Source organism: Castanea sativa, chromosome 9 (assembly GCF_040712315.1).
Source record: "Castanea sativa cultivar Marrone di Chiusa Pesio chromosome 9, ASM4071231v1".
Taxonomy (NCBI): Eukaryota; Viridiplantae; Streptophyta; class Magnoliopsida; order Fagales; family Fagaceae; genus Castanea; species Castanea sativa.
The window spans coordinates 9757533-9781698 of record NC_134021.1 but is presented as its reverse complement, the minus strand read 5'-3'; the positions used below and the strand labels follow the sequence as shown (position 1 = coordinate 9781698).

General features: G+C 34.8%; 2 protein-coding genes across 7 annotated transcripts; both read left to right on the top strand.

Moving 5' to 3' along the window:
* Window positions 1-368: 368 nt before the first annotated feature.
* Window positions 369-6256, top strand: LOC142610400 (serine/threonine-protein kinase KIPK2-like). The gene is made up of 3 exons (XM_075782217.1): window positions 369-547; window positions 1592-3575; window positions 5127-6256. The coding sequence occupies exons 2-3, from the start codon at window positions 1822-1824 to the stop codon at window positions 5974-5976; spliced, it is 2604 nt and encodes an 867-aa protein (XP_075638332.1). The 5' UTR covers window positions 369-547; window positions 1592-1821; the 3' UTR covers window positions 5977-6256.
* Window positions 6257-8646: 2390 nt separating this feature from the next.
* Window positions 8647-23513, top strand: LOC142610926 (BTB/POZ domain-containing protein FBL11). 6 transcript variants are annotated; one of them, XR_012839902.1, is made up of 19 exons: window positions 8647-8941; window positions 9092-9142; window positions 10058-10178; window positions 10834-10975; window positions 11105-11154; window positions 12317-12405; window positions 12490-12595; window positions 13716-13752; window positions 13856-14007; window positions 15319-15874; window positions 16766-17047; window positions 18625-18770; window positions 19557-19895; window positions 20371-20614; window positions 20915-20970; window positions 21403-21483; window positions 21958-22031; window positions 22260-22304; window positions 22419-22487. XR_012839902.1 is itself a non-coding variant. In XM_075782911.1 (19 exons), the coding sequence occupies exons 1-19, from the start codon at window positions 8754-8756 to the stop codon at window positions 23194-23196; spliced, it is 2847 nt and encodes a 948-aa protein (XP_075639026.1). In that variant the 5' UTR covers window positions 8648-8753; the 3' UTR covers window positions 23197-23513. The 6 variants fall into 6 exon arrangements, 5 of the variants coding, with proteins under 5 accessions (XP_075639026.1, XP_075639025.1, XP_075639027.1 ...); XM_075782911.1 differs by lacking the exon at window positions 21958-22031 and adding an exon at window positions 23026-23513 and having other exon boundaries at window positions 8648-8941; window positions 16844-17047; XM_075782910.1 differs by lacking the exon at window positions 21958-22031 and adding an exon at window positions 23026-23513 and having other exon boundaries at window positions 8648-8941.
* The last annotated feature ends 653 nt before the right edge of the window (window positions 23514-24166 follow it).

Sequence of the window (24166 nt, the reverse complement as noted above, 5' to 3'; positions counted from 1 at the left end):
ATAACCCGTTAAGATATTTTTTTTTTAATATAGTTTTATAAATGGAATGAATCAATTTTTAAGTAAAAAAATATTTTTAATATCTTACTAATTATATTCTTTGCCTTTCTATTTTCATTAAAAAAAAAAGATTTATCTAGATCATAGATTATTATGGAATAAAAAATAAGGATATATACATGTGTACAATGTACACAGTACATGTACCTATTTGTTTTCGTGTTTGGTTTTTTCTGTTCTATAAAATTTTTGTATTTCCCTCTTTTTCGATTCTCCCCCGACAGCATAAACGTGGGTCCCTTTAATCTTCAAAATAATCAGAGCCAGTATGCAAAAGAAAAGAAAAACACACTGTGCCAAAACGTACTAGCTCTCTCTCTCCTCTCTCTCTCTCTCCTGCCGCTTCTTCAAACCCCACCAGCACCACACCCACCACCTCTAGGGTTTTCCATAGCCTAAACTTCGATTCCTTCCTCATTCCTCAGCTTTTATGACAATATCTCACTCAATGTGCAAAAAACAACACCACCCCCACCTCTTGTTTCAGGTACTTTTCCCTCTCTCTCCGATCCTCATTTCACTTTTCAGACACACACACACACACACACACATATATATATATATTGTAAATATATGTTTATGTTTCAGATTTTGGTTCCTTCAAACTTTACTCATCTGGGTTTTCTTTATTTCCATTTATGTTTAGTTTAGTATTTTTTTTTTTTGTTTTTGTTTTCATGATTTGGTTGAAGTAGTATTGATGATTTGTTTTTTGGGTTCATTTTGATTTGCTTTAGTTTGTTAAATCAGTGATATGTTTAAGCTTGACTGCCAGAAATTGAAAATTAGAACTGGGTTTTGCCTCACTTTGTTTCTGATCCATTAATTTGAACAAGTAAATCAATATCTAAGCGTATGAAAATGTAAAGCTGTTTTTACTACAAATGGGTCTACAACTGGGTTTTTTTTAGCTTGGCACATTCAAAATTACAACTAGGTTTTTGTTTCTGATCCATTTATTTGTACAAATAATTGAATATCTGAGTATATAAAAATGTAAAACAGTTCATATTATAAATGGGTCTACAACTGGGTTTTTTACTTGGCATATTGTATTTAGATTTATGATTTTTATCGGAGCTAGCTCTACGACGTATTGACATTTAAATCGTGAACAGGACAGACTAAACATTGTAATTAGCATATTCTTGATCTGTAACGTCAAAGTTGAATTTTCGTCTAACATTTTTGGTAAAGGACAAAGTTTTGGATACCGTCCCGTTGGATTAAAGTGCCTAAAATAATTTCTTATGATAAGGTTACTGTAATTTTTATGAGGTGAGGTGACTTTCATGTGTCATCAGATAATTGATTGGATATTGTAGTGCTGCAGTGTTGTGCTTCCAAATCTAGAACCAACTACTTAAAAAGATCTCATTAAAGGTGTATTATTGTTGATTAGTGGTTCATGGCACCAGTGATTGCAATTTCTGTTGTAGATATGAACAAAATGTACCTTTGCCTTTTTTTTCAATTTATCTGATTGACTTTTGGTCAGCTGATGTTATCCAAACTTTGGTTGTCATTTCAGGGTTTAGATGTCATAATATGGAGCCAGTGAAAGAAGTGTAAAAACTATACAAATTGTGAACTTTTCTGATCTACAAACAGTCTAACTTACATGCTCTGTTCTTTTTTCCGTGAATTTCCCGTGTCTGAAGTGCTTCTTTAGAGACCTTTAAGGATAAATGTTGCAGGACTGAATTCCATCTTACTGTTTTTGGCATTACATTCAAGTAGCTTTAGTAGAGTAACCCTGTAATGGGTTCATTTTCCGGTACTTGTGAAATTGTTGAAGCAAGTGAGGAGCTGAATCTAGGTGGTCAACATTCTAGGTCATATAATGACAAAGATCGGAAATTTCCAATGCTCAGACTTGGACATAAGGATTCCATAGAAGGTGATATTAATCAACTTTTTGAGGCAATTAGTCTTAAGCCTTTGTCCAAGGACTTGCGTCTTTCACAAGATGGAACAAGCCCTTTAAACAAAAGTGCCTTGAAAAGGCCAATTACAGTTGGTATGTCTAATTCACCGAGATTTGGGAATTCAGAACCTGTATCGCTGAAACAGGCATTAAGGGAGCTATGCATTTCCAAGGCATCAGAAATGGCTGCTATGAAACGGTTATCGAAGTCAACTGGTTCTCCAGGAGTCTCAGAAGCTGGAAGGATAAAGACATTGTACAATGCAGTTGTGGTTGAAGCTAGTGAATCTGGCCTGTCCTTAGCTGAAGATAAACGGAGTATGGTCAAAATATCACTGGTGCCAGAAGAAAGCAAATCAAATTCTTTTGGGAAGATGCCTGAGCATTGTCAAATGCCCAACGTGAAGTCACCAAGTCAAAGTGCTCATTCCTCTCCTCGATTTACTGCTGCAAAAACACAAAATAATGCTGGTAATATACAAAATGAGATTGTTTCTACATCAAGGATAGTTGGGGATCATACACCAAAGGTAGAGCTTGCACAGAAAGAGAAGCATGCATCTGCACCTTCTCCATCTTCTTCTAGTACTGCTGGCAACATATCAGAGCTGGTTGAAAAAGTTCCTGCCTCAATGAAGTTAGCAAATAAAGCAGTGGCACCTAAGCCTGGGAGGAAAGGCAGGATGCAAGCCGTACCTTCTTCCAGTTCAGTTGTTGGTGGTAGGTTGAGCAAGTTATCCAGGAATACCCCCCGCTCTGTCAAATCAGTTGTTAGGAACAAGACTTCTGTCAAGAAGAAACTAAAGCAGAATTCAAGCTCTGCTGCCTGCACTTCTAGTGCATATGACAAAGTTAATAATGACTTGGATACTAGTAAAGGTCAACTGGTTTGTGAGAGATGCCACTGTACTTTGAAGAATGAAAGTAACAAGTTCAAACAAGATCCTCTAATGTCCCACACAGTCAGTCCAACCATTGAATTAAGCCCAAATAATGTGCACTCTGGAGCAATCCAGCCAGGCATCGCCTCAAACAGCATTAGTAAAAGCAGAGCTGTTGTTGTCAAAGCAAAAAAGAACTCAAAATCAAAAGAGAAGGGGGAATTTTCCCAAAGTTCAAAAAGTAGTCAAGGTGAGTATAGTAGTAGCACGAGTATCAGTGATGAGAGCAATGTGAGTGGGTCTAGTTGTGGTAACAGGCCTCACATGTCAAAGGATGTGAGGTGGGAAGCCATCCGTCATGCACGAATGCAGCAGGGAGTCCTGGGTTTGAGTCACTTCAATCTTTTAAAGAAGCTTGGTTGTGGTGACATTGGAACTGTATATCTTGCTGAGCTGATTGGTACAAATTGCCTATTTGCTATAAAGGTCATGGACAACGAATTTTTGGCTAGAAGGAATAAGATGCCAAGGGCTCAAACTGAAAGAGAAATATTGAGAATGCTGGATCATCCATTTCTCCCAACACTATATACCCAATTCACAGCAGATAATTTATCATGCTTAGTTATGGAGTATTGTCCAGGTGGAGATCTTCATGTCCTACGGCAGAAGCAGCTTGGCAGGTGTTTTCCTGAAGCAGCAGCTAGGTAAAATACTTGAATGATGGTCCATTTATATCAATGTTTGCCCTTTTTCCCCTAACATTATGCACAATCAAGCACAAAACACAAAACCAGAGATAAAACCTAGAAACAATACTAAACCTAACATATTTGAATTAAGTATGCATAAGACTCTAATTGATGTGTGAATTTATTGTATTTTTTTTACCATGTTAGTGTTGGATCATGCCTTTTGGAAGTTGAAAGTAGTACGTAGGCTTTTATATTTCTAGTTCTTTGTTCATGTGAAGGTTTTAGTGCTATTTTACATTACTTTAGCTATATATGAGATGTGAACTAGTTTGGTACATAAATTGCACCGGTGTGGATTCTCTAACATTAGAAAGTCTTCATATATTTAATTTTTAGGTTATCTGAAGTTTATAAGCAAACAGTCATGCTAGTCTTCTAGTTCGCTTGAATTGATCTATATAATAATTCATTTTCAATTATCACATGGTTGTTCCTTGCATATTTGTTGATTCAATACGATCAAAGTATTTACAAAGAGATACTCTTTGAATGGCTTCTTGTTTTTGTTTTTGTTTGTTTGCTTGTTTTCCACTGAAGTGCCATTATGCCTATGGGCTACACAACAGGAGATAACCTTCTTTCTCAGTTGGGTTTGATCTTATATTTGTTTGACAACAAAAACTTTACCAGTGGGGCTGACTGACACGTACTGAATGACTTGTACTTGCTGCTTCCTGTGCACTTCTCTATATATACATTTCTAAAGTCAACCCAGCATGGATACATTTGTCTACTACATCGTAATCCATTATGAAATAATTTAGTTTGAATTGAAACTAAGCTAAGCTAATTTAGATAAAAATTAAAAAGGCAAATATGTCATACCTCCACCTTCATCTGGCAGCCTGTTGCCCTTGTTACATCTTGCTGACTTGTTTCTGCTTCCATCTTCAGCAAGCAACACCACTGCTGCTGCTCTCAGCTACCAACAGCACCTGCTTGTGTATTGACTTGGTACCTTCTGGTCCAGCTATGAAACCACTCCATCTTGCCTTTTCCATCTTAATCATGTAAAAAAAAAAACTCATACCAATTTTGCCACTACTGTCACCACAAGCTGTTCGCTGAATTGCCATCATTACCAAAGATATTCACAAATTGTCTCAACGGTGCCTTGACTTTAAAAAGCTCTAAATCTTACTAACTCTTTTGTATTTTTGAACAAATTAAGTGGGGTATGTTGGAAACACCAGGAAGTGGTGCAGATGACCTAAGGGTCATTAACTACGTAGTAACTCTTTAGTTTGTGTTAGATCGAAACTTCTGTTCCTCATCCTTAACATCCGTTCGTGTTGTGAACAGGAGCTCTGAAGAGCTCCAGCATTTGGATGTAAATCAAATTGGGCACCTGAACGTGTGTTTTATGTTCTCTGAGCCTACATTCTCAAGTCTTTCTGTACTCTTTTTTATGAACATTGAGATTGGTGCTGGAACTCATCTAATCTTAGCAAAATTAGGCCACTAGTACGTTAAAACCATTTTAAAGTTTTTGTGTGTGTGCAGGTTTTATGTTGCTGAAGTCCTCCTTGCTTTGGAGTACTTGCACATGCTTGGAGTTGTGTACCGGGATTTAAAACCAGAGAACATTCTTGTTAGGGAAGATGGTCACATTATGCTCACAGACTTTGACCTCTCACTCAGATGTACTGTGAGTCCAACTCTCCTGAAATCATCTTCATCAACATCCACTGCAGATCCCGTAAGGATGTCTGGCCCATGTACAGATTCTAGATGCGCTGAACCTTTCTGCATTGAACCATCCTGTCAAGTCCCCTGCTTCAGCCCTAGGTTTTTACCTGCTGCAAAAACAAGGAAGTTAAAAGTTGACCCTGCAGTCAAGGTCAGATCGTTGCCACAGCTTGTGGCTGAGCCCACTGATGCACGATCCAATTCCTTTGTTGGTACCCATGAATATCTGGCTCCTGAGATCATCAAAGGAGAGGGTCACGGGGCTGCAGTTGATTGGTGGACGTTTGGTGTCTTTCTTTATGAGCTTCTATATGGTAGAACACCATTTAAAGGTGATAATAATGAAGAAACTTTAGCTAATGTAGTGTTGCAGAGTCTCAAATTCCCTGACAGCCCACTTGTCAGTTTCCAGGCAAGAGATCTCATCAGAGGGTTGTTGGTAAAGGAGCCAGAGAATCGGTTAGGATCCATGAAAGGGGCTGCTGAGATTAAGCAGCACCCTTTCTTTGAAGGCCTGAATTGGGCATTGATACGTTGCACCATTCCACCAGAGCTACCTGACCTTTGTGATTTTGGATTTGCAACCCCGACTTCCCAGGAAACATCAAATAAGTATTTGGAGTGTAAAGCTACAGGAGAGCACCTGGAGTTTGAATTGTTTTAGAGAAAACACTACCTTTGGGAAGAGAAGCTCTCTAATTAGGTTAGTTCTTAATTTAGACCTCTCCTCCCCTGTTGTATCTAATATGTAGCCTAAAATGTAAATTTAGTTGAGAATGGTAAAAGCCTGTCATTTATGGTATAGAAAGTTGTAGCTGAGGATTTGATACATGGCTTCATGTGGTTCATGACTCATGAGATAGCCTGAGTTGCCTTGAGAAATACCCCATTTTCAATCCAAGATTACCTCTAAAGATCCAATATGTTGCAATCTTTTTAGTTTATACTTTTTGGGGTCAGTGAATATATCAATCCAAAAAAAAAAAAAAAAACCCTGGCCCTATGGAGCTTGTTTTTTTTTTACTTTTTTGTGTAAGTGGGGTACACAGGAACTTGCATGCTTTCAACATTTTATTTTCCCCTTTTTCTCTTCATAAAGCTCGTCATTTTTTTATATATTTTTGGATTATTAGATCATCTTTTGATTGAACATCCTGTCAGTTTATCTATGGAATGCATCACCTGTGAATCTGTGATTCAGTAAGCCTAAAGACCAAAAACCCGATCTTTAAAAAATTTGGATCCATTTCCGGAATATATTTGATTTCTAGTTGGCTTTTGTATTGAAATCAATTCCTGTGAAAGAATTCAGAAATGTATTTGGTTGTAAATATTTACATATCATACATCGTCTAACTTGATTTTCTTGAGCAGTTTTTTTTTTTTTTTTGACAAAAAGAAAAACCGATTATTGGATCTCTCTCTCTCTCTCTCTCTCTCATCTTTGGGGGTATTTTTCCAAATCCCTAAAGAGAAGAAGCTGATGGCGAAGTTATTGCCAATAAAAATCAGTCTGTAAATGATTCTTGAATGGATATATACATGAGATAATTACTACTTCGGATCAATACCCGTCCTATCCCCACCACTTTCTTCTACTTCCTGAGCCTATTCGCAGACTGGCTTGGTGGTATCAGAGGTAACCTTAGTTACTCATTTCTCTTGTTTGCATGTTTTAAAAACTAAGTAGATAGGAGGGGTGATCATGAATTGTTTATGATCGTCACCTGGGCTATATGGTCTTGTTGGAACAAAACATGGGCTAAGGAGCCTGGTATTACTCGCGGACTGGATTGATGATGTCAGAGGTAACCTTAGTTACTCATTTCTCTTGTTTGCATGTTTTAAAAATTAAGTAGGGAGATGGGGTGACCTAGAATTGCTTTTGTTTGTCACCTGGGCTATGGTTTTGTTGGATACTCGTGGACTGGCTTGGTGGTGTCAGAGGTAACCTAAGTTACTCATTTATCTTGTTTGCATGTTTTGAAAATTAAGTAGGGAGGAGGGTTGATTGTGAATTGTTTATGATCGTCACCTGGGCTATATGGTTTTGTTGGAACAAAACATGGGCTAATGAGCCTGATAAAGTTCCACTGGATAGCATAGTGGGCATCCGACTATCAGGCTGAATATCAACTTGCAAGAGACAACAACGTCAAGGCAGATAAATAGACAAAACTACTGGTGTGCACCTCCCACGAGCTGGTACAAAGCGAATATTGATGCAGCTCTATTCAAGGAATCAACGCAGGGTGGGATGGGTGTGGGTTTTAGGGACAGCAACGGTTTGGTTTTGGCTGCTCTATCTGAGGTTGTCAATGATGTTCATGATGGTTGAGACAATCGAAGCTTTGACATTCATAAGAGGTATAAAACTTGCAGCTGAAACGAGTTTCAATGCGATTATAGAAGGTGATTAGCTCCAAATTGTCAAAGCACTCCAAGACCCATCAGAAAATTTTTCTCTGCTGGGCATTATTATTGAAGATGCAAAAACGTCTGCTAGGGAGTTGAGTAGCTGGTCTTTGGTGCATGTTCATCGAGAAGGGAATAAAGCAGCTCACAATTTGGCATGAAGAGCTCAACTTTTGGGTCCTGAATTTGTATGTATGGAAGAGACACCTAGTTGTATTGCTGATATCATTTAAACTGAATATTTGTAATGGCTGTTTTCTGCTATTGCTGATTAATGAAATTACATGATCCATTTCACAAATAATATATTAAAAAAAAGTAGGGTGAAGGAGAATAGTTATCATTCCTTAGATGTTATCACAATTAAGTAGAGAATCATGTAAATTGACAATTATATTTATAGCCATTTTATTATTATTATTATTATCTTGAGTTAAAGATAAAAGTTAAAATTCTTTTGATAATTTTAAATAACTAAATATAAATTGATATCTTAGTGACGAAATCGACAATTTAAACCTTTTTAAAACAAGGGTATCTGGATCTTTGAGTATTTTGACTATTTTTATGCAGGGAAAGTAAAATACTTTCAGGTGGCCCCAAAATAGGGACAAAAAGTTTTGAACTCAAGATCTCATGGATATTATGAGGTCTTAGAAACCATTAAGCAAACTTCTTTAGGTTCATGTCTTCCTTCCTAATATAATGTTGTTTTGATTAATTTTTGTTTTGTTTATTTATTTCACATTTCAAAGGTATAATTATATATTTCTTAAAAAAAAAAATTAAATAAAAAGACTAATGAAAACGACGCTAAATTTGATGTCGTTGGGCCGAGATATAAGTAACGGGTTAACGGTAGATATGATGTCGTTGGATCGAGATGAAAGCAACGTTGGGTTTAAAGAAGAAGTGATTCTCAAAAAAAAAAAAAAAAAAAAAAAGAAGAAAAAACCAACCTGTAATTCCAATTCCAATTCCAATTCCAGTGTTTATGTTATGGAATTGTAATACTAGTTCTCCTCCATGGAATCAAGCTCCGACGATGACTTCGTTATCCTCGCTTGCACAAACCCCAATCCGATCGAAGCAGAAGCAGAGTCAGAGTCCAAACACAAAAAAGATTTTCTCATTTCAACTACAGATATCCTTAGCTGGGACTTGCACACGATCCTCTGTTCCCAAACACTCCAAATTCACGCTAATCGGAATAGGCCAGTCTCTTCTCTTCTCTTCTCTACTGTTTGGTTCTCGGGAAAGTGAGAGAAAATTTAAAAAAAAACGAAAGTCTATTTTTCCTTTTCAACAATTAAATTATAGTTGCTGATTACAGTGTGTTTGATTCATTCTATGTGTAATCACAGGCTCATTGAACAATCTTCGTATTTTCGAGGCCTCCTCCGTGGCAGCTTTAGGTAATAACTTTGAATTTTTTTTACCGGTTATTACTATAAACAGGCTTGGTATTTTGGTTTAATCTGATTATTTATTCTATTAATGTATTACTGGCTAAGCCTTTGTTTGGTTGCCGAGAAAATTGAGTATAGAATGGAAAACACGGTTTTCAAACGACTCGTTGTAGTTAATCCTATTGAGTGCAGAGTTTGGTTATCATCGTGAACATGAAAGTAATGTTTAAGATTTGTTGTGTTCATCATTGTGAACATTAAATAATTTAGGAAGCACTGACACGGCTATTAAATAATTATTATATATATTTTTATTTGTATTTTCTATATGGTGTTAAGACTTTATTTTTTCATGTAATGTTAAATATATATCAATTTAAGAGCAATAATGGATAATAAATTGAATTCATGACTATTAAAGGATGTTTAGAAATTAGAATACAAGCCAAGAATAAGAGTATTTATTAATTTTCAAATGCATTGTTACTATTAGAGCATGAATGCTCTATTTGTTTTGTGAAAGGATATTCGATTCCTCTTGTTCCCATGTCTAGAAATTTTTTATATTTATTTTTAAAAAGGACATGGCTAGGATACGCATGCGTGTCTTACGCGTGTCCAATGTCTGACACGGTTATGGCACCCCAAATGAAGTGTCCATGCTTCATAAGAATAATCTTCTCTTTGAATAAAATTTATTACTTGTCAAAAAACAAAAATTTAAAACCCAAGAAATTATGATTTCCTCTATTTATATGTGTCACTGTAATGGAAAAGGAGATAGGTTCTGTTTTTTGGTTTTACTGGGCTTGGTTGAGATAAATGTTATTTGTTGTCCTCTTGTGATCAATGTGTAACTTTAATCTCAAAACTCTTGAACTGAATGTATTTATTCTTTCTCATCACCTAAATCTTCTCCAGTGAATCACGCCTGGATTGCATATCAATTCAGTGGAGCCTGTATACATTTGTGGATGTTCTGAAGTGTATATATGGCTGCCCATTTCATATTACGCCGAATAATTTCATTCCTCTTTTTGAGGTAATCATTTACATGGTTTTTATATTTCTACTATTTCACCCTTACAGGTACTACTATTGTTGCTAGTACCCTAATGATGATGTGCAATATGGATTGGGCAATATGTAATATATAGGATTAATATGGAAAGTAAACCTTTTTTGCGTTGGTTCTTTATTAAATTTGATTCTCAAAAGAAGGAAAAACATGGTTTTGCTTTTAAAGATTTTGTTCAATGTATCTTCCATTATATAGGATTACTCCCTCACTCTCTAACTTTTAGTTGAGCAACATGTATAAACCTGTCTATATTGTACCACTTTCCAATGATAAGCAGCATGTCACCTTCATGTTTCTAATGTTCATACCATAGTGATCCTGTTCCAAATAACATTTCACTTAGCCAATTCTCTTCCTTGAAAATCTGCTCTGATTGCGTAACCAATACTAAGTGGTAGCATTAACATTTACATGTAGCACGCCTCATTTCTCATTGATTGGAGATTAGTTATTGTAAGCTCAAAGTGATGTATGGGATCATTTTCCTTTGCCATGTATTAACTAAAAACTACAAGCTGTGTCCTTAAAGTTTGAAACCAAGACAGCTATGTATGACTTTCTCAAATCAAATTTAATTATATATTCCTCTTATAAAACTCTTGTGCTAATCTTCTAGGGTGCACTTTATTTTGGGGTGGAGATGCTTCTCTTGAAGTGTAAAACTTGGTTTTCTGAGGTATCTTCTTCTGAGGGGTCTGCGTCACTGCAATTACAATTGGATGATTTGATTCATATTTGGAAATTTGGTTTAGAGTGTGGTGAGGATCTCTCTGGTTTTTATACTGTTAGAAATGATAAAACATGTAAAATCATGCCTCTCATCGTTTAATTTTTGAAGTTAACATCATGGTTTTCACTCTAATAGATGGATTTGGAATTCATTGCAGCAAATGATTTTCTTCCGGAATTATGTGTGAGCTTTCTTGCAAGGAACTTTGTAAGTGTAAACCATTCTCTAGCTTTAACCTTTAAGCATCCGCCATATATACTCAGATTGTTTCTTTGTTAGAAATTTCTGCATGATTAGATGGTTTGTTCAGTAATTATTCATGGTAGAGTATATTATACGCTCAAATTGTACTTGACTTTCTATGTTTCTTTTTGGTCTAATGCACATGTTGTATAGCATTTCATTTACTTCTTGTATTAGATTAGTTTATGTTTGTGTTTGATATTTTTTTTATAAATCTTTTAAGCACCCATTTCCTCATAATCTTTTATTATAAAAGAATCCTACTTAAGCATTTAGTTTGCACAAGTTTGGCACTGTGTAACAGACGTTCTGAAACCCACTGTCCTCCATCTATCTAGTGGTTTCTGGTATTTGTATAGTGCCTTTCAGCATGCAATATCTTGTGTGGATTTTCATGCTATGATATTGATGATCTTGTTTGTTTGATTTAATTCTCCTTTTTTCTTAACTTTAATTTACACAGAATATAAATATGAAAGTGTAGGTGAAGAGTAAGTTGACTCAGTTCTTACTTACTGGGTTATTTCAGGCTAATTGTGCAGTATGCTGCATAATTGAAGCTATACACCCACAGAGGAAATTGATTAACCTAAATATAACACCATGTCCAGCTGTCCTGTGTTTAGTTCTGATCATTCATGCAAAGCCCAAAAAAGGAGGGTTTCGTTGACGATGGTGAGGAATGAGACAAGGAAGGCTAGAAGGACTGGAGGAAAGAAAAATATCATGAACCAAGGTAGATGTAATCAAAATTCTGATGGAGTTTGCTTCAGTTTGAGAAGAGACATTGTCTCTTGTTAGAGTGCCAAAGAAAATCCACATTAGTCAAATCTGCCAGTCTGCGAAGCTCCCTTGTTGGTTATGTATACCAAATAAGCAGTCAGGGTCAAGTAAATACTTATAAGTGATTAATATTTATTTTTTTTTGAAAAATACGTATAAGTGATTGTTCACTTGAGCACTCTTCCTTCTGTTGTATGTTTGGCTTAAGCATTGCTAGGTTTCTGGATGGCAATTCAAAAAGTTGTGATAATTTGATTTTACTTTGTGCAAGTAATTTGTTTTGACATTGTTGGAACCTCTTTCTGTTTAATGGAAGCTGATGATGGTGTGTTGTTTGGGGCAGATGTGGGCCATGTCTAGCAAACTTTTTGGAGATGTTCCATACAATTTGTTATTATCTTGCATAGAGCACCCCTATTTGACGGTTGACAGGTGGATCAGTTATTCTCTCAAATAGCTTAATTTAATGTTATATAATCTATTTGGGAATTCTGAAATCTCTCTGATCGTTTACAGCGAAATGCATCTTTCGGATGCACTTTTAGGTTGGGTTGATGCTAATGCCAAACAGTTGGAAAACTTCATCATAACTAGCAAGGATTGTCATGGCATCTTTAGACAAGTAAGCTTTGATGCTTTAATGTTTAACTTGAGGACCTAAAATTAGACTTTTCTAGTGAAAGTTCCCTTTCTTTTAGGAGATAAGTACAAGATTAGAGTGAAAGAGAATTTCTTATTTAACTCAACTCAGGTCAAATCCTTTTATTCCATTTCGTAATTTATAGGTTAGATTCAATAAATGATGGAGCTATATATGAGATTGGAAAAAGATTCTCCACATGCAAAGTGTGACAAATTTGACAAACAGTCTAGTTTGTTACCTTAGTTTTTGGTAGATGGTGGAATGAAAGTGGTCTAATCATAATAACAAATGATGACCTATTTTATCATTATAAAATAGGACCCTTTGAATGGTGCTCTGAAATTTCCACTTTGATGGTAGCTTAACGTTAGAACTTTGACAATTCTTTGTTTGATCTGCCCTGCATAATAGGAAATAAGATAATCTATATTGAATCTGCTCCTAGGTTCCAGTAGTTAACAGTACAGATTGATATCAGTTGATATGATGGGGTGATCACACATATATTAAAGATTTAAAAAGGGAAGATAAATTAGTTAAAAACCACATATTAAAACCATGAAATGGGATTTTTTTTTATTGACATACAACTTATAGAAAATTATTACATATGCTACTGTTTTGATCTATCACAATCTTTTATGATAGATCGATGTGACCTTTTACGTCTGCCCTGTATTGTCCGAATTTTAATTGAAATTAAAATTAAAAAGCATGTCATCTCACATCTGCCTTTCCACTATAAGAGCTTTTTTGTCAGCTTATAAATTTTCTTGGCTAGTCTTATACATTTGATTTCAGTATGACTCTAATTTTCTTAATCATCCATCTCTTCACTATAAGAGCTTTTTCATCAACTCTCTTATAAATTTTTTTGGCTAGTCTTATACATGTGATTTCAGAATGGTTTTAATTTTCTTAAATCATCTTTTGGAATTATACTTTTTATTTTTATTTTTTATTTATTTATGAAATCAGAATGACCAAAATTAAATTAGGATGAATCTATCTATTTCTTGTCTAGAAATTAGCATTTTTATAATATTTTAGTAATTGTGATATTCTTTCTTTATACTTATTCATTGTTCTTGTTGAAAAGATCCGCGTTAGCCTTTTGCCATTGTGGTTTGCTGCAGGTACGCTCAATTTTCTGGAAGTTTTTCTTAAAGCACTGGAAGATATTTAATCATATTCTTCATCAAATTCATTAATTACAAGTTGATTGGTTTCATAATTCAGGGAAAAGAAGGTCTTGCCATATCTCTGAGCTTTCTAAGGAGAGTGTTGACTCAATTTTTAAACTAATCAGTGTTCCACCCATAAATCCCATGAATGGCTTAGGAGATGGTGACTTGCACAATCTCAGGGTTCGGCTGACAGAATATTCTAAGGTTCCCTATACTAACTCTATAAGTGCTCTTTGAGCTTATGCAATGAGCTTTATGGAATTTGGTTGGCTTCTTATGTCGGTTGGGTTGAAAAATATAAGCTAGTAGGACAAAATAGAAATAAATCTTTAAGTGATTTTCTGATAAATAAGGCCAGTTACACATGGATAAGCTTTATCTTCTGAACTCAACTTCTTGAGAAAAGGGAGTGGTGGAAGTGAGGTCATTTTAATTTACCCTTTTCACTTCTGGTTGTCATTCTTTAATTTGGGTGCAACAGATTATCAAGGGGTGTTTAGATAAAAGTATTAAAGGGGTATTTTAGATATTTTATTTACACAGGAAAGTGAGACTTTATTCTTTTGAAACATGATATTCTTAAAGTCGGATCCTTTTTTTTTCTTGACAAATTGAGATTATTTCAAAAATTTGCCTGCTGTACAAGATGCCGCTAAAATTTGGATTAGAATTGGATTGTTATCATATGCAGTTTGTTTAGTGGGAAATTAAAATTTAACATGGTGTTTGACTATGAAATTGAAGATTTATATGTAGATGGAAGTCAAAGTGGTTGTGATAGCTTTTCCTTTTTCTTTAGGTTGGTGGGGAGTTACAATTTAACATGGTGGGTGATATCATATGCAGTTTCTTATTATTATTATTTTTTGGGTAAATTTTGCTGAAAAAATTTATATTTTTTAGTTACTGGAGATGTATAGTATAGAAACTGAACTATATTGAATTTTATCATTTGTCCTTTAATGATTTTAATAATTCTTTAACATATACCATAATTGCCAATATTTATTTTTGCTTTATTTTTTTAATTATTTATTTCTTTTTATGGAAAGTAGGATCTTATGATCCTTGATCCAATCTATGAATCCCCTCCATCGATCATACATAGGACTCTGATTTTAACAACCTTGGGTGTCTCCCCACAATACATCCCCAATGTACTCGGGTTGGCTACTTTTTTAATGATATTTTACATTACCTATAAAAAAAAATCTTGGGTGTCTCTAGAATGGAGGAATTCTTTATTTATGTGTATCAAGTTCATGAAGGAAGTCATGTAGTTCATAATTGTATCACTCAATTTTTCCTCGCAGAAACTGAACCTTTCAGGTTCTTTCTGTTATTTACCTTTTCAATATCTGTAGTTTTATGTCACTAAGTTGATGTGCAGCCAATTCCACCTGCCTTAATGTTGAGATGCACAATTTTCATTTCACCTGCACATTCTTCATTATTGTACCTATCCAAAAAAAATTCTTCATTATTGTATGACCTAATTCTTTCCTCTTTGTGCAGAAGGTGAACCTTTCAGGTTGTCCACAGATAACATTAGCAATTCTTCTCTTGTCTCTGCTTCCTTCTTCATATAGCATAGACCCCACCTTAAGAAAGAGTGTTAAACATTTTACAATGAACTTTGGGCATCTTGAGAGAGAAGAATGTCCAATTTCAGAGGGTTTGCCGATGCTATCATTTGAATCGGTACAGGAGGTAGATATTTCCAAGTGTCCAAGGCTGCATCTTGAAGCGGCTATTACATGCTTCAGCAAGTCATTTCCTTCTATAAGAACATTAAAAGCAGCTTATCTTTTGAACTTCAAGACAACAACTTTGCATCAATTGGTGCAGAAATGCCCTCTGCTCTGTGAAGTTGACTTAACCATTGATATTAGTCCTCTTTTGCCAGCACAAGTTTCAGTTGTATCCTCAAGTGCAGCTATTGCTCCACTTCTATCAAACAAGTCTGTCAGTGTCAGAGAACATCCTGGGGATGTTTCATCATTAAAGAAGTCTGGACTATTATTATCAAATATTACAAAACTCACACTGGAGGGCCGAACTGATCTCTGTGGTGAGATTATGTCATTTTGCAAAATTCCACCCAAGAAATTTTGTCATATCCAGTTTGTGTGATTAGAAGTTGCACACCGATTCATTAAAAATCTTTATGGGTTAATGGGGGTAGAATCATTTTATGAAATCTTGTTTTGTCTGATTTCTCTTATGGTGCAAGGGATCAGTGGGATAGACTAGACCACAATATGTGCACAATGCAATTGATATGAGCACAAATTTTGTCATAGCAATTTATTTTATTTTATTATATTTAAACCTATAAACATCAACTAGAGAATGAATTGTACAATCTTGATCTTGGATGTGTTTGGAGGGAAGTTCTAGCTAGTGTATGCAAAGCGCATATTGCACCTTAATGATTATGTATATATATACTCGTCCCTCAAATTTAATGAGTTGCAATGTTGTCCTTGAAATATTTAAAAGGTATCAATTTTATCCTTCTATCTATCTTTTGTAAAACTTATTCTAGGTCATGTACTCATGTTAGCTTTTTAAAATGCCCATCTGCACACTGTTTGTCATGTATGCCCCTCCTTTAACAATAGATGGATGGAAGGACGAAATTGATACCATTTAATTTATTCAAGGACTAATTGCAACTTTTTAAATTGGAGGGATGGAAACTGAACTTTGACCAAATTAAAGGGATGAAAATAATATTTTTGCCTTATTTTTTTTATGAGTTTTGCTCCAAAGGGAGGGGAGTTTTGAAATAATGATCTCTACTTCATGAAATGTGGTCCCTAGCTGATAGTGATACCCCTTTGGGTTGGAGTTTTTTTATTTTTTATTTTTTTTTTATAATTTTTTTTTGAGAAGAGAGGGGGGGGGGGGGGGGGGAAAACACTACCCTACTGACCATTTCTTTCAATGTTTATGCCAGACTTGGATCTCCAGTGTATTTCAAAATTTTGTGCTTCCTTGCATGATCTGAACCTGAAAGGGTGTATATCGGTGACAGATGTTGGCATTTCAAATCTTATATGCAATTGCATGAAACTACATTCAATTGCAGCATGCGATACTTCTTTTGGGAAAAATTCAGTTCTAGCTCTTTGCTCTGGTATTTCTTCTTATTATGGTGACTCTTCGGCTGATGATTTGGGATGGAATCATAATTCTTTGATATCTAATCTCCAAAAACTGCATATTGGTGGCTGCAAGAGTGAGTGTTATTTCCTACATGTTATTCTCTCTGTTGAAAATTCTGTCAGGATGGAAATATATTGTTTTTATTTTCCTTTTTATTGGCTTTTTTTTTAAAATATGTCTTTCTCAGGTGGTGGATCCTGAGTGGACAGGAGGTTTACCAAGGAAAACTCATGAAAAAAGATAAGGATTTAGGAAACAAAGGAGAGGGAGAGAGAGAGAGAGAGAGAGAGAAGAAAATTGCATCAATTCTAAAAATTTAAGTTATCTATAAAACTAAAAAAAAGAACCAAAAGCTCTGAATGAAATCAATGAATAATTCACTGAAACTCAGGAATGTAGTGTCTTGAGAATGTGCTTGCTCCTTGCCTCAAACATCCTTTGAATCCTCTCAACCAAATTCTCCACATTAAAGAGGGTTCTTTTCAAACTATAATATTCCTTCCGCTACCAAAATTCCTGTGATTCACCAATTCTTTCTGTAGAGAACAAGTAAGATTAGGCCATAGCCTGTGGTCATCAAATACTCCATGGGAACACCTGGTCACCCACATAATGCCTGATGAACTTAACTCAAATGAGTTAGGGACCATGCCATAATCTGGCTATATTTTCATTGAAGTAAACTTCCTTGATAGTCAAGATTTTTAATCCTTTACTATCTAATTACTTAATTGTGGGAGGGCAAGGAATCAAATTGCAAAAAGAGCTTTAAATTGTTATGGCATGGCCTCTTTTTATATATTTATTTTTTTATAAACATTGGTGAAATTATGGAGTTCCATTCCAGGATTGATTGATAATGTAGTAGGGTACTGATGTAATTTTGTGCCTTTTCTGCCTTTAAATAAAAGCCTGAATAGAAGTAACAATTAAGAGTGAGGGAAATCTGGCGCACTTGCTTGATGAAAGCCTGTACTTCAATTAACTCAACAAAGCTTTCTGTTAACAGCTCTGGGTTAGCTAAATTCTCCCTTTCTTGCCTTTTGCTTTCTTTGGGCTTCCATATTTTGTTATTTCATGAATTTTGATGTCTTTTTTTGCCGCCTTGACCCTCAATCTATGTGGTCTTTTCAAAATCTTGAGGTGCCTATTACTTGAAAGAACTCACATCAGGAAAAATGTGATTGATTGTCATTCAACAGAAGAAATGACCTTAGAAACTATAAAATGTTCAGATGGCATGTGTAATAACTGTATCTTTGAAGATAATGAGAGATTTTTAGATCTTTTAAAACATCTTCTTTTCGGTACTTTATTTCAGTGGGCTCGTATTTGGGGTCTTACACAATGTATTTCAATTCTGCTTTCTACAATTTGTTAGCTGTTAGCTTTAGCTCTTGAGCTTTATGTATTTTTTTCATGTCCATAGTGTTCATCATCATGAACACGATGTTCTTTTTATTTTTTATTTTTTATTTTATTTATAAAAGTTCTATTATCTAAAAAAAAAAAAAAAAAAAAAAACCAAATCCAATCGATTGGGATTGGGGTTTTCATGTTCAGTTATTGTCATTGTTGGTTTAGAGAAAGTAGTTTAGGAGTTCTGATGCTTAAAGATGTACTTGAGACATATGTATAATTTTTTTGTAGGTGTTGACAAAACATCTCTTTTAGAGCTTCTGTCTCAAACAAAAATGCTGAAGAGTCTTTGCTTGAGGGATACTCAGCTTGTTGACCAAGCTCTGCATTGTTTCTCAGGTTCTTCATTGGAGATGCTTGATATTTCTAATACCATGGTTAGTCATGATTTATGGAACCTGGTTTTTTCCCCATTTTCCCCTGGAGAGTATATGAATGTATTATATATTTTCACCTGGAGAGTATATGAGTATTGTATATTCATCCTCATGTAAAGAATTACTCAGTCAGTGACCATAAAATTTACGGATATTAGCTAGTTTGAATCTGAGAATAGAATTAGTAGATACAGCATGTCAAATACATCTGACCTAGGCAGCCTTAACCCCAAACTACGGGAAAATTGACCTACCAGATTATTCTAATTATTTTATTTTGGACTAGAAAACAAAACGGTTTTAATTGTCAACCTAATTGTTCCCTACTGTAAAATACATCTTATATTCGTGCGAAGAAGAATCATGTCTAATGGTTTATTGAATCAGCTGGTCCTATAGAGCTACTATCTATCAGCCTCTCCAATCCAATCCATTAAATAGAGCATGCTGCCTTTGTGAAAGACGCATATCAAAAAAGAAGTGTGTTTGTTTTCTCGGCTTTGAGTTTGGTTCTTCTTTAGGCACTAATGTGTTCTCTTTGTATTTCCGGTTTATGTAGACAATCAAGGTAAGGCTTTAGATGTGACAAACCCCAAAAAATTTCTAATGAATTTGAGTGAAGGAAGAGATACATTAAGCTTCAGCATCTGACACAGCTGACCAAATAGAAAGATCATGTGTTTTTAAGTCTCCTTGTTCTTGCTGCTGCAACCATGGTGATGATGTACTTATTATTAAACATCCTGTTTTTTTTAACCCAGGGTTATTGTGCCTGTAAAATTTCAGGTTTCTGCAGCTGCATTAGCTCACATAGTCCATGGAAATCCAGGTTTAAAGTGCTTGAATGCGAGGGGCTGCAGAAATATATTTCGACAGGAAAGTAACACCTCAGGGGGAGAAAATTATTACTTGTATAAAGATTTGTATCTTGAGTTAGGCAATTGCAAATTGGAAGAAATTACTTTAGGATGGGGTTTTTCTTATCTCTCTCTGGAATCTCTCCAACCTGCGATTATGTCACTAAGGTCAATAACTGTGGGTTTAGGTGGATCATTAGGTGAAGATGCACTGAAACGACTACCTGCAACTTGTCCTATGCTAGAGTCAGTAATTCTTCATTTTCAGGTATTAATTTTCTTTGAAATTCGAGATTCTTATTTATAACAAAAATTGGGATTCTTCTACGTGATACTTGTTATTGAATAAGGGGATTTACACATATAGTAGGTTCTGTTCACTACAAGGGCATGCATCCCTGTCTGGGATAACTACTTCACAGTAATTATGCTCACTGTGTGTTCTGATTCTCTGGAGATAAAATGATCAGACAATATTTCTTATATGGTTGAAACAGTATGACACATGGAGATATTTTCTTTAGGATGATTGAAAGGCCCTTTCTTGCACTTTTTTCTTTTTTCAGAAAGAGACAAACTTACTTTCTCTTGCGTAATAGATTGTCTCATAACCTCTCATATGACTGAGATCAGTATAACTTATCAAGTAGCATATTTACAATCTTTTTTTTTTTTTCTTGCGAATTGAAATACTCTTATTTATTCTGGCTGTGACTTTATTTCGTTATCTGGGTTCTTTACAGGTCATCTCGGATACTGTCATAATGAACATCTTGGCATATTTGAGAAATTTGCGAGTGTTGGCATTGTGCTATTGCCTTGGTGATATATCTATGTTAAGCTTCAGCCTCTCTATGCAAAATCTGAGGAAATTGAGGCTTGAAAGAGTAACCCCTTGGATGACCAATAATGATTTAGTTATTCTGACTCAGAATTGTGCAAACTTGGTTGAGCTTTCATTGCTGGGATGTAAGCTTCTCAATTCAGGTCAGGAGTCATTGTTTGTAAAGTATAATTTGCATTATTCTGCATAAATTTCATGTTCTTGAATCCTCTTATAGTTGTTTCATGATTTGAGTTCAAAGATTAAGAAGCAAATGAGAGTATGAGACCCATCATTAATTGGTTCTTTTTATTGCTGCATGGTAGATATATCTCTTTTTCTCTATATTTTATCCATGCTTAGCGTATCTTTATAGCAGATTTGAAATAATGGTCATATTCATTTCTAGTTGTTGGATGGTAATTGATATGTTTTACTGCCTTATCTTTTGGCCTTTATCACAGATTCTCAAAAGATTATCTCACATGGATGCCCAGGCTTGATTTCTATCCATCTAGAGGTTTTTCATTCTCTCTTTTCTTTTAAATGTATACTGAAATCCTTTTTTTATTATGCTAAAATTTGACACAGATCCTTCCTACTAAAACGTTCTTAAGTGCTTCTGATGTAGATGAGTGGTGGTTAAAGCACCCGCTGTCTTCTTCGTCTTCTTGCTCTTCTTGAGTCGCCAGAAAAAAAAACATGCAAAAGAAAAATAAGGGAAAACAAGAAAGAAACGTTGGTTTATATAGCCTTAGAAAACCTAGAATAAAGCTCTAACATTGGTTGTCAGATGCTTTAAGCTAAAATGCTTACTCTGTTTTGATAACAATTGATCTAAGCCACCCCATCCACCTCTTTTCTTTTTTCTCATATGTATGATTTTGTCGTTGCATTATTATTTTCTGCACTTTTAGTGCTCATATGTGTTTCCAAATGTGATGGCATTTAGGAATGTGGAGAAGTCACAGCAAACGGGGTTTCTTCTCTTCTTGACTGCGCAGCTATTGAAGATCTGTTGCTGCGTCATAATGTGAGCCTTCTTTTACTGCTCTTTTTCTTGCATCTTGGATACAGGTCTGGTTAATGTTCAGATGAATGGATCAAATTAATGTACTGTTACACATGCTCCCATTGGAACATGGTACACAAATATATTCATTGTTGACTGCTTGTTTTGGAACTTCCTAGTCTATTGTTTATAGCTTTAGTTATATTATCCTTTTGTGTCTATGGTTTAGTTTGAATTGTAAAGAGCCCTGTTTAATATGATGAAGATTGCGCAATGCGGTTGCTATAGGCTTTGTGATTGCATTGGCAGACCAGGAAATGAGCTAAATTTGTTAACTTTGTTCAGTTTATGCATTATAAGAATTAAATTATTCTAGCAATATAATTATGAATTATCTGCGGTTGTGTGGGTCTTCTATAAGGACCAGATCATTGCTTTTGAAGTTTGAAAATAGCTAGTCATCAGCCTACTTAATTTTCATGATAATTCTTTCAGGTGAATAGATACAGTTATGACTAGATAATGTACAGAATTGAGGCTGTGATTAGCCAAATCAAAGATTCATTGGGGTACAATTTGTATACATAATTTGTACCGTGACAATATTTTATGTTGAAGTTGGAACTTTATGATGTCAACTGTTGTCGATATATATATTTTTTTTCACCTCAAGTAGGATAAAGATAAATTTACTCTGTTTGGATAATTTGGATTCTAATTCCTGTTTATGAACCTTTGAGATTTATAACTGACTGACTGCTTATTCGCTGGGCTGGAATCTAACCAACATTATTCAGGGTCCTGGGATACAGAAAACCTTCATTTTTGATGCTGCTTCAAAGGTACTCTCATACTCTCATTACAGTGTCACTGTTCTCTACTATTGTTTCTTTCTTGTCAGAGAAATCAAGTTTAACAACTAATGTCATATTTTCTTCCTTTAATCATGATTACAGTTACCAATGCTTCGGAAGATATCTCTAGATGTGTGTGATGCAAGTGAAGGTGACTTTGACATTCCAGATGTAAGTTACAAAATGACTACCCTCTAGTTTGTACATTAATTAATGAATGAAGTAAAGAACTTCAGATATTGTGCATATTTAGTATTTTTTTTTTTTTAATTACAACCAAGGATACTTTTTCAAAAGTATATATTATGAGCAACATTAATAATCCTACCCTCTGGTTGCCTTCCTTCCCTTTGAAGGTTCAGAACATCGTCAAGAAATAGAGCAGAAGGAATGAGACCCCCTCTCTCTCTCTTCTTGGCAAATTTAAACCTTGTATTGAACAGAAACCCACTCCATCCATCTACCATAATATCCAATCCACGTGGCCATAGGCTTACCTTATGCCCAGTTGAATCAAGTGGACTTCTCTATCAAAACCTCAAAGCAAGGCAAGACCAAGACCAAGACCATTTAGAGCAACAAAATTAGTGAGGCTACAGTTTAGGATAATTCTAATACATACCTTTCCTTCTTTTTTCCTCTGAGCATTTAAAGTCTTTAATTTGTTGTGATTAAGCTCTATTCTGTTATCCTGTTTTATCTGCCTCAGTATGCTGAAAGGTGCTTCTTGAGTACCGTGAAGATAGCAAGATGCAAGTCCCAGAGATGTAATTTTAACCTTTCCGCTCATACTCATAGAACGCCCGTGCATGAGGAGACACTAGTGCTGGTTTGGAACAGTAAAAATCTCTTGAGAACAGTGGTGAAGGAAAGACTCTAAAGATTGACACTGATATGGAGCCTCCATTAAATAATTTGGTAAGGTCACATTAATAATGGGTTAAGTTTGTGACACATACAAGACGACTTCTATTCAAGGCATAGAAAATGGGTTTCACCAATGATTCACTTTTTGACACTATCTTGTGCTCTACAATTGTACATCGTTACAAGAAGTTTGTTTCAGATGTTACATGTTAGGAATTTTTGTATATTTTATACTTGATGTTCTTGATACTTAAGCTGATTGCAGTTGTCCTTTGCATGAGCCATGAGGTAATGGTCCAAGAAAACAATATGAATTTTTTAGTTTGTTCATTGTAGATTCCCTCAATTTTGCTTGTAGATATATTTTTAGAGAGATGCTACGTCCACAACATTTTCACAACAAATCACAGGTGGTTAGTTGTTATTGGTTTAAATTTGAATATAACACTAAGATTACTTTTTTGCCCCAACAATAACAACTAGTAACAACTTGCCACTTAGGATTTGTTGTAAAAATATTGTGAAAATGTTGTGGATATATCATTTCTCATATTTTTAACATGCGCCAATCTTAAACAATTTTGTGGGACTAAATTTCCAAGCTATGGAGAATGCAACATTTCTCAAACATGCATTTGTAGAAGGTGATATATTATTGTAATGTTGTCAAAAAAGAAATTAAGACATAACTCGGTTATATATTAGATTGGACATTATTAAAACTAGCCGCAAATTCACACAATACTGTGAATACTTGAAAAAATGTAATATAATTATTTTATAAGAATATAATGTAAAATTTGTATTTAAAAGTATGTTCTATTTTTTGGTTTTAATTGAACATATAAAATATTTTGTATACAACAAAAATTAATAGGAATATATATATATATAATTATAATATAAATGAAGAAGATTTATGATTTTTTTTAATAATACCATAATCGGTTGACTAATTTGAACATATTTAAGAATTAAAAAAA